General features: G+C 44.5%; 1 protein-coding gene across 11 annotated transcripts in view; it reads left to right on the forward strand.

The window, feature by feature from the left end:
* IL10RB (interleukin 10 receptor subunit beta) overlaps positions 1 to 13,254 on the forward strand; it is a 30,212-nt gene that overhangs the window by 2,447 nt on the left and 14,511 nt on the right. For 7 of the 11 annotated variants that reach the window (XR_015135177.1, XM_086322432.1, XM_086322463.1 and 4 more), the window contains exons 2-5: positions 52 to 175; positions 4,754 to 4,911; positions 6,410 to 6,576; positions 13,073 to 13,220. Coding sequence is in view for 10 of the 11 variants with exons in the window: in XM_086322432.1 (XP_086178558.1) it covers positions 52 to 175; positions 4,754 to 4,911; positions 6,410 to 6,576; positions 13,073 to 13,220 (597 nt within the window). In the remaining variant the exon portion in view is untranslated. Of the gene's footprint in view, positions 1 to 51; positions 176 to 4,753; positions 4,912 to 6,409; positions 6,577 to 7,066; positions 10,192 to 13,072; positions 13,221 to 13,254 lie in introns of those variants that run through there. The other 4 variants (XM_086322491.1, XM_086322475.1, XM_086322483.1 and 1 more) reach the window with 4 other exon arrangements.

Consider the following 13,254-nt stretch of genomic DNA (forward strand, 5'->3'; position numbering starts at 1 on the left):
CAACTATTTTGAGAAAGAGAGTTGCCAACTTTTTTCCCTTTATGTTTACAGCATTAGGAATGGTTCCACCTCCTGAAAATGTCAGAATGAATTCAGTTAATTTCAAGAATATTCTACGATGGGAGTCACCTGCTTTTCCCAAGGGGAATCTGACGTTCACAGCTCAGTACCAAAGGCAAGTCTGGGCCGCTCTTGGCAGGAGGGCACCAAAGGATGGTGGCCTTGGCAGGGCTGGTCACTGGGCTGGACCAAGGAGAGAGCCTGACTGCTGTCACCCAAGTGACCATAACAGCCCAGGGAGAGCATTTCCCCTGGCCTTTTTCATTCTGTCCCAGAATTCTTGTGAAAGCTCTGTTCCCTGAAAACAGACAGTAAAATCCTTTCTCCTGTTTCTTGTGATGGTTCATGGTGTGACAGACATTTTAGCCTATAGATCGTGGGTGTCATCAGCCACCAAGGCAGCTTGCTGCAATGTGAACTTATCGGGCTTTTCACTGTTGATGTTTTTTAAGAGAAAAATGCCAATGATGAGACCATCTTCCAGTTATTAGAGTAGTATTGCTGAAAATGAGAGTGTTAGTTGCTTAGTTGTGGACAACTCTGTGCCACTCCATGGACTGTAGCCCACCAGGCTCCTCTGTCCATGGAATTCTCCAGGCAAGAATACTGGAGTGAATAACCATTCTCTTCTCCAGTGGATCTTGCCGACCCAGGAATCGAACCCAAGTTGCCTACATTGCAGCCAGATTCTTTACCGTCTGAGCCACCAGGGAGGCCCAGAGTAATATTGCTTAAAGCCAACAGTTTGTAAGTGGGAGCTATCCAAGAAAACCGAGGTATGCAAAGCAGGCAGGAAGCCCCTTGCTAGCTTACCACTCACACGCCTAGGTTATAAACTGCATACCTCAGTGCTGGGAGGTACAGATCATTTGCATAGTGGGTGCTCAGCTACTCTGAGGTGGTGTCCCGAAACTGAATTGTAAGAGAGCTGCTGGCTGTTGAAAGCTGTCTCCTCTGAAGACAGCAGAGGCTTAAGAAGAAAGGGTGAGTGTGACCTCAGTGATGTTCCGAGCTCCCAGGACCTGCCCTCCCTGTCAGTTTCTCCCTGTGCCGGGCCTGCCACCATATGTCACAGGCTGGGCTGCAGGTGACGCATCTTTGTGACGGGTGCAAAACAGCAACAGGAGGCCAAAGGGCAGTGAGCCGCACACCTGCTTCCTGTGTGGCTCAGAAACAGATAAAGGCAGATACACGCCCTCAGTGAGCTGGGAGGGGGTGCAGACACCCTCCGTGAGCCGGGAGAGATGCAAGTCTCAGATGCTTTGATCCTACACTCCTCGTTTTACCACCATATCCAGAGCTTGCTGAGTCAAAGAAGAAGGAGAAATATAAATAAGATCACCTTTGTTTACACTTTTTTTTTTTAACTTTTTAGTTCAAAATAATTCCCAAGTAATAAAACATTTCAAAATATCAAGTATAATGCAGAAAACTTCCAAATAGCCTATATCCACATTCACCAGTTTTTAAGGTCTGCCATAGTGTCTCTAGCAGAGACATTACTTTGCCAACAAAGGTCCGTCTAGTCAAGGCTATGGTCTTTCCAGTGGTCATGTATGGAAGTGAGAGTTGGACTGTGAAGAAAGCTGAGCGCCAAAGAATTGATGCTTTTGAACTGTGGTGTTGGAGAAGACTCTTGAGAGTCCCTTGGACTGCAAGGAGATCCAACCAGTCCATTCTGAAGGAGATCAGCCCTGGGATTTCTTTGGAAGGAATGATGCTAAAGCTGAAACTCCAGGACTTTGGCCACCTCATGCGAAGAGTTGACTCATTGGAAAAGACTGATGCTGGGAGGGGTTGGGGGCAGGAGGAGAAGGGGACGACAGAGGATGAGATGGCTGGATGGCATCACCGACTCGATGGACATGAATCTGAGTGAACTCCGGGAGTTGGTGATGGACAGGGAGGCCTGGCGTGCTGTGATTCATGGGGTCGCAAAGAGTCGGACATGACTGAGCGACTGAACTGAACTGAACTGATAGTGCCTCTGTCCTACATAATGCCTTCTGCCCCTTGATATGTCATTGTGTGTTTCATAAGAGCAAGGATAACCTTTTACATTACTGCAGCAGCAGCATCAAGATTTGGCAGTTTCGCCAGTGGTGCTGTCCTGGCATCTCAGTCCATATTCCAGTTTTGTCAGTCTCCCCGAGGACTTAAGATGGGTCAGCCGGAGACTTAATTTTTTTCCCATGCTGTGTATTTTCTAGCCTTGATTGGTTAATTTCATCTCTGTGTTTTCTCCACTCTGTCTTGATAGCTCTGGGAGTTTCGTTGTGGAAAATTAACTTTCCTCTCTGTCTCTCTCTCTCCCTATAGTGTATTTCTTATTGTTCTGTTCTTTGTTTCTTTGCCATTGGAGTAGAAGGGTTTGGTTTTAGATGTTTGTCTTTTAGATGAGAGCTGCAAATAACTAAGAGTGAAACCTGGATTCCAGTCTCCTGAGCATAGATGTGTAGACCGAGCCGGGCCTCTGCTGGGGAAAACAAAACATACGCTGGGTGTGGAAGAAATTTGACCCTGAAAAATGTGTTTACCCTTCTATGGCTCTAGAAAACATTTGATTAGAATTCAGCCTGAGTGGTCACACAGCACAAATTCTCATTGTCTGTGTGCATTGCATAGGGGTGGCCAAGGGTGGGGCTTCAGAGAATGTACTGGTGGTTTTAATATGGAAACATCTAAAACAACTAGGTGTAAATACAGGGAACAGATCACATTAACTACTTAATGGAAAGAAAGGTATGTGTAGATACTATTTAAAAATGACCTAATGAAAGGGAAGTCACTGCAGAATAACCTGAAAGACTCTGTGTTCTGCTCAATTGATGCTTTAGTTTAAATGTATGGAAGAAATGGCTACATGTGGGAAAAGCCCCTTCAAGGAATGACCCCTGGATTTTCCCAATGATGGGATGTTAAGCAGCCATAAAAAGTTGATTGATTGAGAAAGTGTTTATGGCCTATTTAGTGAAACAAGCAGACAGTAAGCCCAATTATCTCTGCCTCCTGAGAGTGGGGTGGAGTGTGCAGGTGGCGCTCTGAAGTCAAGCAGACCTGAGTTCCATGAGCGAGTTTCTAGACTTTCCACCCTGTTCCTTGTCTGTAGAATAAGGGTGATGTCATTTCTGCCCGCCTGTGAAAATTCAGTGAGGTAGTACTGTTGAAGTAGCACACTGCTGGACACCTGCATGCTGACAAATGTTGGTTGTTACTATTTTTATCACCTTCGTTGTCACCTCTGAGAGCAGCTAGATTGTTTTTGGCACCAAGGCAGGAGGGTGCCAATCAGACAAAATTCTTACTTTTTGCAAGACAAGATCCTGGATTTCCTTACATCAGGTGGCACTGATTATAGTTCCTGAGGCTATTATGAGGTTAAGTTACATCCCTTTCCTTCCACACCATGTTTCTGCCACCCTCCCTCTGGGTGTTGGCCTGGAGATCTGAGACCAGTGAGTTCTTTTTATAATTTTTCCAGCATAATTGAGCCATAGTCACATATAGGGCATTATATGAAATCGTTGTGATATACCTATTTTGGCTAATGTGTGTATATCAACATTTCACAAACTATGCCCCACAACTTTCAGAGATACATAATCAAAAAGGGAAGCTTTCTTGGTCAAATATGTTGAATACTCAGCCCCTTTTTGGAGAAAGCAATGGCAACCCATTCCAGTACTCTTGCCTGGAAAATCCCATGGACAGAGGAGCCTGGTAGGCTGCAATCCATGGTATCATAGGGTCAGACACGACTGAGTGACTTCACTTTCACTTTTCACTTTCATGCATTGGAGAAGGAAATGGCAACCCACTCCAGTGTTCTTGCCTGGAGAATCCCAGGGATGGAGAGCCTGGTGGGCTGCCATCTATGAGGTCTCACAGAGTCAGACACGACTGAAGCGACTTAGTAGCAGCAGCACAGTGTTCCTGCCTGGAGAATCCCAGGGACGGGGGAGCCTGATGGGCTGCCGTCTATGGGGTCGCACAGAGTCAGACACGACTGAAGCGACTTAGCAGCAGCAGCAGCAGCAGCAACCCCTTTTTGGAAAGACACGTGCTCTGAGAAGTTCTGTTGAGAAGAAATATCTATTCATGTTTCACCTTGTTTTTGCCCCAGATTGTTTGACCATGGGATGGATTATTTTTGAAATGTCTTAATGATACGTCAAGGATCATTAAGGTCCCACGGAGCACAGTTTAGAAAATGCACGTATACAATGACAACCTCAGAGAGACTGAAACTGAGACCCCCAGCCACCAGGAGTGGTTGGCCAGACCTCCAGGAGCTCCCTGGTGGCTCAGCTGGTGAAGAATCCGCCTGCCATGTGGGAGACCTGGGTTCAGTCCCTGGGTTGGGAAGATCCCCTGGAGAAAGGAACGGCTACCCACTCCAGTATTCTGGCCTGGAGAATAACATAGACTGTATAGTCCGTGGGGTTGCAGAGTCAGACACAAGTGAGTGACTTTCACCAGAAGCTCAAGAATTCCAAGGTCCAGTCCCTTTCGTATCTAAAATGCTGCCTGACTAGCTGTGCTTATGGGCAGGCATGGAGTCCAGGCAGTGTCCAAGCAAGTCAGAAGCAAGGTCAAGGGCCTGCTTTCCTGCTTCTGAAGCCTGAACAAGACTTCTTCTGTTTTAATTTCCCAAATAGAATTCTCATGATTTTTTTTTTCTCTGATTTTGTAGTTACAGGAAATTCCAAGATACATGCACGAGTATTTTGTTGACGGAATGCGATTTCTCAAGTCTTTCCAAGTATGGTGACCACACCTTGAGAGTCAGGGCTGAATTTGCTGATGAGAGTTCAGAGTGGATAAACATCACCTTCTGTCCTGTGGATGACAGTAAGCCGCCTTAGTTTTCATCTCATTGTAATGTCATCACCCTGCCTTGATTATTTCCCCCTTGGTTGGCCCATGGGCAGAAATTCTTTGAGTGCCCACCAAGTGGATGGCCTTGGATGAGGAGCAAAGGGGTTGTAACAAAGAAGGCTGTGACCTTAAGGGAGTTTGTGGGAGAGACAGGCCAGGATCAGCATAAGGCAGAAAACACAGTACAGGTTTCTGCTTCTGCACTGAGCAGACTTACAGGTTCCTGACTGGTTCCAGATCCTATCTTAGGGCCATTTATGGAAGTTCTCTTTAGCAATTGATGCCAAATATCAGTAGATATGCGGTTTGCCCCAAGGCCACAGGGGTGATGAGCAAGCAGCACAGGAATTCACACCCAGGCTTCCTCTGTGGCAGGGCTTTCAGCAATGACAACCCCGCATCCGATATTTGCCTCTTGAAGTTTATATGATGGGAGAGTGCTTCAAAATGTCATGGGAACCTATTTATACTTGCTTCGGTAAAACACATGATGAATGTTCTTATCTGGTCTTCAACTTCTAGCAGAGTAGAAATAGGGTAGAATGCTAACCCAGGCCTATTCGCAGGCCCCCAAATGTAACAGTCCCCACACAAGAAGACAAGGTATAACTCAAACAGCATGATTGCCAGGGGCCATTCATGATTCATTCCATAGTTCTTATTGAGCACCTTCTGTGTGCCAGCACCTACTGTGTGCTGAAGCTACCGTGGTGAACAAGACTAAAACCCCTGCCCCCGTGAAATGTACATTCCAATCGGGAAGATAGACGATAAATAGACAGGTACGTATTTTATGACAGATACTGACCGTGGCTCTAAAGAAAATAAAGTAAGATGCCAGGACAGGGAGTGGTGGGAGTGCTTTTTACATAGCATGGTGAGACAGTTCTCTCTGAGGTGGCAGCAATTGGCCAGAGACCCAAATGAGTTGAAGGAACGCATCATGTGAATGTCTTGTAAAAGAGCTTTGGGGAGAGGGGAGTAGTTTCAGACTTTGTTGGAAAATGTATTTGTTGGAAAGTGGTTTAATTATATAGGTTAAACACTAAAAATAGAAATACCATCTCTTGCTTCCAACCCAGCAATGGAAATAAAGAAAACTCAACCCAACCAAAAAAATAAATAAATAAAAGGGAGGTGGGAAGAGGAATGAGCCATTAAAAACAAAAAAAGCAGTCCTTACAGAAAACACAAAGTAATGTAGTTGGAGTAATTGCAAATATATCAGAAATCACAATAAATATAAAAGGACCAAACCTGATTAATAAAGGCAAAGGTAATAAGGTTTTTTTTGTTGTTTTAAGAAACAAAATCTAACTGTTCTTAGCCACATCGGTCAACATCACCACAGTGGTGTATCAAGGACAGAGTATTTCACTAGCCCAGTTGGGCTGCCCAGTTACGAAAAGTAAATGTTGATGTTTTTAACATGGGAATTTTGATTGTCATTTTGCTTTGTTCTCGTCCTCAGCCACTATCGGACCTCCCAGAATGCAAGTAGAAGCACTTGCTAATTCTTTACATGTGCGTTTCTTTGCCCCAAGAATCGAGAATGAACCTGAACCGTGGACCATGAGGAACATTTATAACTCATGGACTTACCATGTGCAATATTGGAAAAATGGCTCTGATGAAAAGGTAAGTGCAGTGAATCATGCACATTGCAGAGGCCAGCTCCCTGTCCTTTGCTCAGCTGGAGCATGGCTGGAGGTCATGATGATGGAGAAAAGCTTTGCCAGGTGGCAGCACCTTATGGTCCAGAGGCTCTCAGGCCTGGTCCTTTGAGCTCCAGAAGCTACCCATTCTGGGGGTGACTGGTATGTCTGGTCACACTTCCTGGGCTTCAAGGGCAGACGTCCTGGGTGGTCTGGTGCAGGAGAACAAGCCTTTCTCTCCCCAGAGGGAAATTGCTGGAGAAGGCCAAGCTGACTCAGCAGCTGGCTGGGGGAACTTGGGGTCACCAGAATCAGGTGACCAGTGAATGACTACTGTTTCATGGCATGAGGGCCCACATACACCACAGAACAGTCAAGTCCATGGTCAGGGCAGCCCAGCCCTGGATGAATGGTGGGTGTCACATTTTATAGGACTCACCCCACCTCTCCCCATTGCTTTCTTCCTCTTTCAGGAACAATGCTTTTCAAAACATGAGCTGGGAGTGGAAAGACCCTGCTGGCATGTTGCCCCTGCCACTGTGTGACTCTGGTCACATTCTTGACCTCAGCTTCTCAGGTCTGAAAAATGGGCATATAACCCATTTCATTAATAAAGTGGGGATAATAACCTACTTTGGGGCTTCCCTGGTGGCTCAGCAGTAAAGAATCTGCCTGCAATGGAGGAGACCTGGGTTCGATCCCTGGGTCAGGAAGCCCCCCTGGAGGAGGCCATGGCAACCCGTTCTTAGTACCCTTGCCTGGATAATCCTATTGACAGAGAAGTCTGGCAGGCTGCAGTCCATAGGGCCGCACAGAGTCAGACACGACTGATGCATCTAAGCAGCAGCAATAACTTACTTCACAGGGTTGTTGAGGAATTTAATGACATATGAAAAAAAGTAAAAAGAAAGGTAAACGTGTCCCATTGCCTGAACAATGTGTTATGGGTCAACATGTGAGATTGCCTTCCCCTTGTGTAGACAGGTTAAAATGCTGTTTTCATTCATCTTTGATCACCTTTCTTTCAGTGCTTCTGAGCCAAATGTCATTTCTGGCCCTAAACTGACTTACATATATGTTATGTAAGTTATGTTACATATATGTTATCTCCTCTACATTAAATCACTAATGCTCATGCATTTGGCAAGAACAGGTCACCCATATGTATTATCTGAAGTGAAAGTCGCTCAGTCATGTCCGACACCTTGCAACCCCATGACTATATAGTCCATGGAATTCTCCAGGCCAGAATAATGGAGTGGGTAGCCTTTCCCTTCTCCAGGGAATCTTCCCAACCCAGAGATCAAACCCAGGTCTCCTGCATTGCAGGCGGATTCTTTACCAGCTGAGCCACAAGGGAAGCCCAAGAATACTGGTGTGGGTAGCCTATCCTTTATCCAGTGGATCTTCCCAACCCTTGCCAGGAATCGAAACGGGGTCTGCTGAATTGCAGGCAGATTCTTTACCAGCTGAGCTACCTGGGAATCCTGTATTGTCTGAGGAATGATGTAATTAAATTTATATCTACATACTCTGTAGTCCCCCAAAATCTCAAGTTAATTTCCCCCAAAAAAGGCTCCGTTGTGATCAATTCATAACGTATACAAATATCAGATCACACTGTTGTACACCTGAAACCATTAAGATATTGTGTATAAACTACACTTCGATTTTTTTAAATGCTTCGTTAAATGATACAGGATATCTGCCTTCTTCACAGGAAAGATGATTTTGCTTATAATCAAGACCCTGGGATTTCATGTACCTAGGAAGCAATACAGAACAATAAGTTTTATGATCACTTGTTGAACACAGGGGTCCCTGCTAAACTCAGATACAAAGATAACTCCTGGAGCTAGCAGCCTACTGTGATTTTTTTTTTTTAATTTTAATTGGAGGCTAATTACTTTACAATATTGTAGTGGTTTTTGCCATACATTGACATGAATCAGCCGGGGGTGTACATGTGTTCCCCATCCTAAGAATCAGATTCCACAGTTACCCAGGGCCTGAGTGCCTCCTGCCCCAGGCACGAAGTGCAAACCTAGTCTATCTTTAGCTTCTTATCTAGAATATGCCCTCAGGACTGGCATCTGGTTACACGTTTGTCCCTTCCTTCTGCCTGGGGTATGAAGACTTCGGTGTGAACACACAGAGTGCTGGAAAGGCTGCATGCTCCCCAGTGCACGTCTCTCACCAGCGCCTGCAGGGCCACCTTTGCCAGTTTATCTTGCTATCAACTCAGTGTTTTGTCGCTTTACCCCTATCCCCACCCTCACCCTTCTGCTAATTCACGTGTTGAACTCCAGTCCCCAGTGTGATGGTGTTAGGAGGTAGATCATAAAGATGGAGCCCTTGTGAATGGTCTTAGCACCCTTTGAAAGGAGGCCCCAGAGAGCTCCCTCACCCCTTCCACCTCTTGGGGAGGACTCAGCAAGAAAGCCTAGTTATGAACCAGGAACCTCCTGAGAGGCCAGATCTGCTGGTGCTTTCATCTTGGACTTCCCAGTATCCAGAGCTGTGGGAAAGAAATGTGTGTCAATAAGCCACCCAGTCTTCTGCATTCTATTTACAGCAGCCTGAAAGAAATAGGATTAAATGGTTCCCTTTTAGAATGCAGGTGTCTCTGAGAGAGTGCCACCAGTTCAGGTCCCTGAGCTAAAAACATTAAAAGCTTCTAGAAATTCTTTCTTCCTGGCGGGAGACAGCAGGGAGATCAAACCAGAAGTTGGGGCTTCCCTGGTGGTCCAGTGGTGAAGAATCGGCCTTGCAATGCAAAGGACATGGGTTCCATCCCTGGTCCAGGAAGACCCCACGTGCTGTGGAGCAACTAAACCATTTGCCACAACTCCTGAAGCCCGTGTGTCCTGGAGCCTGTGCTCCACGAGAGAAGCCACTGCAGTGAGAAGCCCATTCACCTCAACGCAGAGTAACCCCAGCTTGCCAGAACTAGAGAAAGCCTGAGCACAGCAACAAAGACCATCACAGCGAAAATATAAATAAATCTTTTTTAAAAAAAAAAAAGAAGAAGCTGTCCAGAAGTTAAAAAAAAAAAGAAAAAAGACTTCACATCTCTTCTCTATCTACTTCTGACGTGTCAGCCTCTGAGTTTAGCCTTGAAAAAAATGCATTGTAAGGTTTTCGAGATAATTGGGTTTCTGGAAATGAAAGCCAGGGATTTTTGTTTTTATTTCTGTTTTTAATCATTAGAAGTTATACTATACTCTTCATGTTTCAATTGGTAAAATCCAGTTCTTGCCTTCAGTGAGCTCAGCTTCTAATACAACAAAAGAATAGAGACAAGCTGTCAGCAAACCCAGCACCCAAAGAAAAGTAAACAATTACTAAAGTAAAAACAGAGTCTTTGTTCAGTTTCTATTGAAACTCCTATTCACATGGCAAATTTTTCATAAGGCCCTTTTATAAGGAATTTGTAACCGTGCTGGAAATACAGGCTGTATGTATGTACTCTTTTAATTCCCTTTATTTTGCTGGAAACTATTGTTACCAACTCCATGCTCACTCTGCTCACCACACAACACGCCAGTAAATCAGAGACAAGATATTGAGCCAAGGAAAAATGACTTTATTTGAAAAACCAGAAAACCGAGAAGATGGCAGACTAATCTCTCAAAAATAAACTTCTTATCAGGCTCTGAACGCCAGGTTCTTTTATAGAGTAGAGAGGGAGAGGAAGTGAGGAAGTAAAAAGGCTATTAATTTGCATTTCTCTGATAATGAGTGATGTTGAGCATGTTTTCATGTGTTTGTTAGCCATCTGTATGTTTTCTTTGGAGAAATGTCTATTTAGTTCTTTGGCCCATTTTTTGATTGGGTCGTTTATTTTTCTGGAGTTGAGCTGTAGGAGTTGCTTGTATATTTTTGAGATTAGTTGTTTGTCGGTTGCTTCATTTGCTATTATTTTCTCCCATTCTAAAGGCTGTCTTTTCACCTTGCTAATAGTTTCCTTTGATGTGCAGAAGCTTTTAAGGTTAATTAGGTCCCATTTGTTTATTTTTGCTTTTATTTCCAATATTCTGGGAGGTGGGTCATAGAGGATCCTGCTGTGATGTATGTCGGAGAGTGTTTTGCCTATGTTCTCCTCTAGGAGTTTTATAGTTTCTGGTCTTACGTTTAGATCTTTAATCCATTTTGAGTTTATTTTTGTGTATGGTGTTAGAAAGTGGTCCAGTTTCATTCTTTTACAAGTGGTTGACCAGATTTCCCAGCACCACTTGTTAAAGAGATTGTCTTTAATCCATTGTATATTCTTGCCTCCTTTGTCGAAGATAAGGTGTCCATATGTGCGTGGATTTATCTCTGGGCTTGAGGTACCATTTCACACCAGTCAGAATGGCTGCGATCCAAAAGTCTACAAATAATAAATGCTGGAGAGGGTGTGGAGAAAAGGGAACCCTCTTACACTGTTGGTGGGAATGCAAACTAGTACAGCCACTATGGAGAACAGTGTGGAGATTCCTTAAAAAACTGGAAATAGAACTGCCTTATGATCCAGCAACCCCACTGCTGGGCATACACACTGAGGAAACCAGAAGGGAAAGAGACACGTGTACCCCAATGTTCATCGCAGCATTGTTTATAATAGCCAAGACATGGAAGCAACCTAGATGTCCATCAGCAGATGAATGGATAAGAAAGCTGTGGTACATATACACAATGGAGTATTACTCAGCCATTAAAAAGAATACGTTTGAATCAGTTCTAATGAGGTGGATGAAACTGGAGCCTATTATACAGAGTGAAGTAAGCCAGAAGGAAAAACATAAATACAGTATACTAATGCATATATATGGAATTTAGAAAGATGGTAACAATAACCCGGTGTACGAGACAGCAAAAGAGACACTGATGTATAGAACAGTCTTATGGACTCTGTGGGAGAGGGAGAGGGTGGGAAGATTTGGGAGAATGGCAATGAAACATGTAAAATATCATGTAGGAAATGAGTTGCCAGTCCAGGTTCGATGCATGATGCTGGATGCTTGGGGCTGGTGCACTGGGACGGCCCAGAGGGATGGTATGGGGAGAGAGGAGGGAGGAGGGTTCGGGATGGGGAACACATGAATACCTGTGGCGGATTCATTTTGATATTTGGCAAAACTAATACAATTATGTAAAGTTTAAAAATAAAATAAAATTGGAAGAATAAAAAAAAAAAAAAAAAAAGGCTATTAATCTTGCAAGTATCTCCTGGAATGGCCAACCTTGGAGGGGTTGGGGGAGGGTGTGTGTTCATTTCTTCCTTCCTATAGTCAGCTGTTCACAGGTGGACAGCATCCTGAACAAAGAAAGACACTTTGGTTTAATAGTAAAGGAGAGGGGCAGGGTACCCGCAGGCAGGCCATTATGTATAAATAGTATGCTCGTAGTGAACAAAAACAAATAGTATCCTCGTAGGAAGCAAAGGTTAAAGTCAAAGAAACAGATGCAATGTGGAGTCAGATTTTGTTCTTCCCTGCAACACTATTTTGGTTTCTCAAATTCAGAAATATGTCATCAATTATGATATATTCAAATTAAACTAAGATGAGTCTGGGATGGCCCCACCAGAGGCAGGCTATGGTGTATATCCTTGAGGTGAGATGAGCCGCTCGGGGAGGGCAGCCCAGGTGCGTGAATGGAGAAGTGATTCAGAGGAGAACCCCAGGCAGCTAGGGCCAGAAATCACATTGGGTCTTACTGTAGATGGCTGGTGTGTTCGTTTGCCAGGGCTGCAGTAACCAAGTACCATAAACTGGATGGATGAAGCAATAGAAATGTGTCGTCTTGAGGTTCTGAAGGCTAGAAGTCCAAGATCAAGGTGTCAGCAGGATTGGTTCCTTCTAAGGACCAAGAGGAAGGATCTGTTCCAGGCCTCCCACCCAGCTCCTGGTGGGTGCTGGCCAATTTTGGATCCTTTAGTATATAGAGGCATCAGCCCAATCCCTGCCTTCATCTTTATGTGGCATTCTGTGTGCCCGTCTGTGTCTAAATGTCCTCTTCTTTTAAGGACACCAGTCATACTGGATTGGGGCCCATGCTAATAACCTCATTTACGTTGATTACATCTAAAAAGACCTTCTGTCTAACCAAGTCACTTTTGAAAGTACTAGGGTTTTAGGATTTTGATGTAAGAATTTGGGAGGACAAAATTCAACCCATACAACTGGTTTATCTTTAAGAAAAGAAAAAAAGAATGCGGGATGGTTTGCATATCATTTAAACTAGGGAATTCAGGGAATAAAGCAGTTTGCCAGGACCATGGTCAGTCCTTTCCCTTCCCCCTCCTCCCCACTTAGAATGATCTCAGGGTCACCTGAGGTGACGTGGGAGGAGCATCTGCTTCCTTTATCCTCCTATTTTGAGCCTGAAGTAAAGATTATAACCAGTAAGTGGCAGGTGGCGGGGTGGGGTGGGGCGATGGGAAATGATGTCCCTTCACTGCTGAGGCATGTTCTTAATTTTTTCTCTGTTACTAGTTTTCAATTTCTAGTCAGTATGACTTCGAGTTCCTCCGAAATCTTGAGTCACAGACAACTTATTGTGTTCAAGTTCGAGGGTTTCTTTCTGATCGGAACAAAGCTGGAGAATGGAGTGAGCCTGTCTGCGAGCAAACAACCATTGACGGTGAGTCTTGAGACGTACCATCTGCAGCTCTGTG

The sequence above is a fragment of the Bos grunniens genome, chromosome 1 (assembly GCF_055505025.1).
Source record: "Bos grunniens cultivar Pamir isolate PY7600 chromosome 1, Bosgru_T2T1.0, whole genome shotgun sequence".
Classification (NCBI taxonomy): domain Eukaryota; kingdom Metazoa; phylum Chordata; class Mammalia; order Artiodactyla; family Bovidae; genus Bos; species Bos grunniens.